The following is a 5171-nucleotide window of genomic DNA, read 5'->3' on the forward strand; positions in this document are numbered from 1 at the left end:
CTCCACCAGTGTCCCCATCTCTCTGTAGCCCCTTCTCCTCATGACATCCTGCTCATACTCCCTCACTACCACCCTCCATCAGTGCCCCTCATCTCTCCCTAGCTCCCCCCCCCACCCCATGACCTCTTCCTTGGATTACCTCACTGCCACCTTCCAACAATGCCCCTCATAGCTCCATAGCCCCTCCCACTACCTCCTCTTCGGATTCCCTCACTGCCACCCTCCACCAGCGCCCCTCATCTTTACGTAGCCCCTCTCTCATATGCATTTGATTTTGAAGTACTGGGTTTTTCAGAACCCAGCGGTGCCAGGGAACACCCTAAGACTTCTCGTCCTTCCTGATTCAGACTACAGAAACACAGAGTCTTCTTGGTGAAGTCAAAGATCGAATTTATTGGCTGCAGCCAGTAACAGGTATCCTAGAAGTACAAGGTGTATATTCTCAGGAGACTGCTCAACTTACAAAGCCAGCCATCCCTTTTTATACAAAATATTATGCTTTAGGCAAGCATTCCTTATTTTACAGTTGACCATTCACATATTTTCACGACAAAGAAAAAGCAGAATCATGATGACAAGCTTATTTTCAGTTTGTCCAGCCCACAATCCATTACCCGGCAAGGCCCAACATTTTTCATCAGATATCGACGGACCCCTAATAAAAACGGGCACCTCCTCATCGTAAAGCAGGTCATAAAGTAGGAAACAGAGACAGGTGTGTGTAAGATTAAGAGGGGTTTGTATGCGATGAAAGGTTTATGGCATGCTGTGCCTTGATACTAATCTCGATCGGCCACTGGGAAAGGAACTGGCCGAACAGGTTTGGCTTCAGGCAGTGGAGTCAGCTTGCCCAGGTCACAGAGGGGTCAGCTAAAGGTGTACGTGTCCTGAATGACTCATTTTGGCCTAGTCATCGGCCTATGTGAGGGCAACCACAAAATGACTCCTGTGCACAAAATGGAACCCGAGGGTTTAGGACGGAATCTATGATTTTATGGTGATCCCGTCACTCGAATACGCCGAAAATACTCGTATATAATATACTCGTCATTCTCGGTCTATTGATACCAAAATCGTCATGATTCGACGATGGTTATGACACAGGTTCAGAATTTTCAGTACCACAGCCCCTCCTTTTGCCCTTACATAGGCAAAAACCTATACTCACGCTAATCTGAGTCCAGGTCTATATTAATAAATTCATTGAGATGTTGCTGTAGCATCATCCTATTACTTAGCTTGTCCTTTGATACAGGTTTCCTTATACACGATGTAGCACAGAGGCCACATACAGCAGGAGCACACTGTACGCATAGACAGAATAGGAAAAGAATGGCTAAGATCATCCCAATGACCATTAAAATCTTCCATCCCCAGATGGATATTAGTTCCCAGAACCATCCCATCAACGACCAATCTCCTTTATCCACATGAATAGATTCGGAGATCTTATGCAGTTTGGAAATGGCCTGGTACACTGTCGGAGCCTTATCTGGAATGAAAACACAGCAACTTGATTGGATCACTTTACATACTCCACCTCGGTCTGCAAGTATGATGTCTAACGCGACCCTGTTGTGAAGAGTCATTAGGCGATCCGACTGGAGCTCAGCAGTCAAGTTACTAAGGGCACCGGCAGTTTCAACTACGGTGGACTCAACCACCCTCGTTAATTGCCTTATATTCCTACTGTTAACCATAGGTCCCCAAAACGGCAGAAAACCCTTCAAGAAATCTCCCAATTCTTGTCCTGCAGTGTCTTCCTTGCTGAAGACACCTCTAACTACCCTTGTCTTGTGGTAATCTGTCGCAGCTGTGTAGGTGGGAGGCAACAGGAAAGAAACAAAACATGTGCTCGAGAGGTCAGGGGGCAACCATGTGTATGCTCTATCGTGACAGATGAAATAGGTACCCTTAGCTGCTAGGAACGAAGGGGAAGTCTGAAACGCAAAAACATATGTCTCAGTGCAGATACTCTTCCCTAACTGAGCTCTGGGATTCTTGCCATTACCTTGCAGACATAGGTGACCCTGATGGGGTACAATCCAAATCGGGGAGGATCTCTTTGCTCGCTGGTTCTCCCTCAGTGTAACTCCATATCCGGTTACGTTCCATCCAATATATGCTAGTGTCTCATCTCTTGGGATAGTCTCATAGGAAATAGCTTCCCTAATCATATCTACTATACCCTTAACTAGAGCACTATTCTTTGGATTATCTTTTACAGAACGTAGGGGGTTGACTTCATGAGCGTATATGAACATCGTTCTGTATGCCCACACAGAACCATTATGACTGAATGTCAGGACTAAGTAGGGAATACCTTTATCAGTAGTATGAGGCATAAGACCACACACCCAACAGTTAGTTGTGTTCACTACTAATTGGTGTTGGTGCAGAAACTGAACGAATGAATTATTGACAAATTCTAATCTTCTAGCGGACTCGTGTTCAGGCAGAGGGTGAAAAGAATGCAAGGAAACAGTAGAAGGAGGTTGGGGCTGTGTAGTGGGTGCAAATGTCACTCGGAAAGAGAATAAAACATATCCTATTAAAAACATCATTACACTAAGCAACATGAAAATACATAATATCAAAAAACGTTTCTTTGTCATCATTATACACATTTTGGCTTTAAAGTTCATCTCCTTGGCAGGCCTCTCCATCTCGAAAAACTCCATCCTCTCTAATTGCTGCTCGCGGTGGTAGGGTGTTCTATGCTAAGGAATGCTTCTGTCAGTCCAGGGCAACTCCCTTAGACCAACCAGAACCGTCGACCTAACGTCTTCAGCTGCACTCCAAAGACTTGGGCAACCACGACCCTACAGCTGAACCCGGACGGCGGTTCGAAAAACAAAAATAAGAAAGTTTCTCAGATGAGAGAGCTGCACTTTAAAAAATAGCAAAGGAAAAGTAGTTTATTTGTCCATAGTTCTAGGTCTCAGATTATAACAGCTTTTTCCAGGTACTCTCTGGTCCTGGAACAAAAGTTCCGGCTCGGTAGTGTCCAATCGAATTGATGATGGCACAGCTTCTTGCAAAAGATTGTCACTCTCACGTTCAGGATTTGTTCCTTTTACACGTGCATCACTAAAAGGCAGAAAACGAGGCACAGTCTCAGTCTCAGAGTCAGCGATACCCTCCTGGACCCACCGGTCATACGGCAGAGGCAAAGGAACCCTCTTACAATGTACACCGTGGATCCAGTGCTTCTTTCCTTCTACTCGTACCGCGGACCTTGTTGATAGCAGGACTAGGTGAGGGCCTGTCCAACGGGGCTGGTCGTTCTTTGTCCGCTGGAAATTTTTCACCAAAATCCATGAACCAGGGTTGATAGTATGTCCTGGATCTTCAGAAGCTTGAGGCAGAGTATCGTGAACCTGTTGGTGTAAAACACGCAATTTAGCCGTCAAATCATACAAGTAATCAAGCAGTACAGGATGTTCAATTTCACTGAATTTTGTCGGCCTTGGCACTCCCCATATGTTGGCCGGGCGGCCGAACACGATCTCATATGGACTAAGTCCCACTCGCGAGTGCACAGTCATTCTTGTTGAAAGGAGTGCTAAAGGCAAAGCATCGGGCCATTTAAGACCAGAGCTCGCTTGTATCTTGGCCAGTTTCAGTTTTAGCGTGCCATTATAGCATTCTACTAGTCCAGCTGATTGGGGGTGATTTGCAGCGTGGAATTTTTGCTGGATTCCTAGCCCTTCACATACTTTCTTCATCACTCGACCCACAAATTCACTCCCATTATCACTCCAGACCATTCTCGGCATTCCAAACCTAGGGAAAAATTCTTTGACAAGGGCTTTAGCTGTGGATAAGGCAGTGTTGTCTTTTAGGGGATATGCTTCTACCCATCTTGAAAAGGCACAAACAACAACGAGTACGTATTTCAAATTGTTGCACCTTTCCATGTGGATGAAATCTAGCTGCAAAACCTCGAACGGATACGTTGTAGGCGCAAAATGACCAGCTGGAGTTGGGGTTCCCCTACCAGGATTGTATTTCAGACACACCATGCAATTCTTGACCACATTCTCTGCACACTTAGGGATTCCAGAATGTTGCCATACTGGAGCCAACAACTTACAAATCCCTTTCACACTGATATGAGCCATTCCATGGGCCATTGTCACCACTGCAAGCACGTACGCATCGGGTAGCAACCATCGCTGATGCTCTGACAATTCAACCCAACAACCATTTGCATCCAATTTACCGGTACTCTCTCTCCACACACTCAACTCTTTCTCTGTAGCTTCAGCTTGAATAGACTTCACACTCTCTATCGTATCTTCACACATTCCAACGTCACCAACCCATCTTGCAGGGCCTGCAACATACATTCGGCTCATCAAATCCCTTGCTGTTTCTATTGCGACTTCGTCAGCAAATGCATTTCCACGACCAGCATAATCAGTAACCTTCTTGTGTGCACTGCATTTCACAATCGCAACTTGTAATGGCAAAGTCAGCGACTCAAGAAGCTCATTCACCAACTGACCATGCTGTATCTTAGCTCCATGCAAAGTCAGAAACCCACGCTCTTTCCACAATCGTCCAAAACTATGAGCCACACCAAACGCGTACTGGCTGTCAGTGTATATGGTCACTTTCATTCCTTTTGACAACACACATGCTCTCGTAAGTGCAATCAACTCTGCTGCTTGAGCTGAATTATGTGGAATACGTGCAGTTTCAACAATCGTATGCAAAGTCGTGACAGCATATGCCGCAGTCGTATCACCATTCGGAAGCTTGAAGCATGAACCATCCACCCATAAGGTACCATCACACTTCACAAGAGGAGTGTCTTTCAGATCTACTCTCCCTTTAGTTTCTTCTTCTGTCCTGAGAAAGCAATCATGCTGTTCAGAAACATCTGTCTCTGCTACAATCGGTAACAACGTAGCTGGATTCAACGTATTGCACCTCTTTATGTGCACATGACTCGCTAAAAGTGTCAACTCGTAACCTGACAATCGAGCACTAGTTAAGTGCTGTGTCTTGGTCCTGTTTAACAAAGTGTCCACTGCATGTGGAACGATTACAATCAACATATTATTCATCACTAACCCAGCAGACTGCCGAATAGAAACAGCTGCTGCTGCCGTGGCTCTCAAACAACTTGGCAACGCCTTAGCTACCGGATCCAAAGTTGACGT

At 45.5% G+C, this 5171-nt stretch overlaps 1 protein-coding gene across 1 annotated transcript; it reads right to left on the minus strand.

The window, feature by feature from the left end:
- Nucleotides 1-1169: 1169 nt before the first annotated feature.
- LOC144769718 (endogenous retrovirus group PABLB member 1 Env polyprotein-like) lies at nt 1170-2681 on the minus strand. The gene has a single exon (XM_078653899.1). The coding sequence runs from the start codon at nt 2679-2681 to the stop codon at nt 1170-1172; it is 1512 nt and encodes a 503-aa protein (XP_078510025.1).
- Nucleotides 2682-5171: the final 2490 nt, after the last annotated feature.

Source organism: Lissotriton helveticus, chromosome 7 (genome assembly GCF_964261635.1).
Source record: "Lissotriton helveticus chromosome 7, aLisHel1.1, whole genome shotgun sequence".
In the NCBI taxonomy this organism is placed as follows: domain Eukaryota; kingdom Metazoa; phylum Chordata; class Amphibia; order Caudata; family Salamandridae; genus Lissotriton; species Lissotriton helveticus.

Excerpts from the sequence above, each read along its gene's own strand:
- LOC144769718 (XM_078653899.1), bottom strand. The coding sequence starts at position 2,681 with ATGGAGTTTTTCGAGATGGAGAGGCCTGCCAAGGAGATGAACTTTAAA.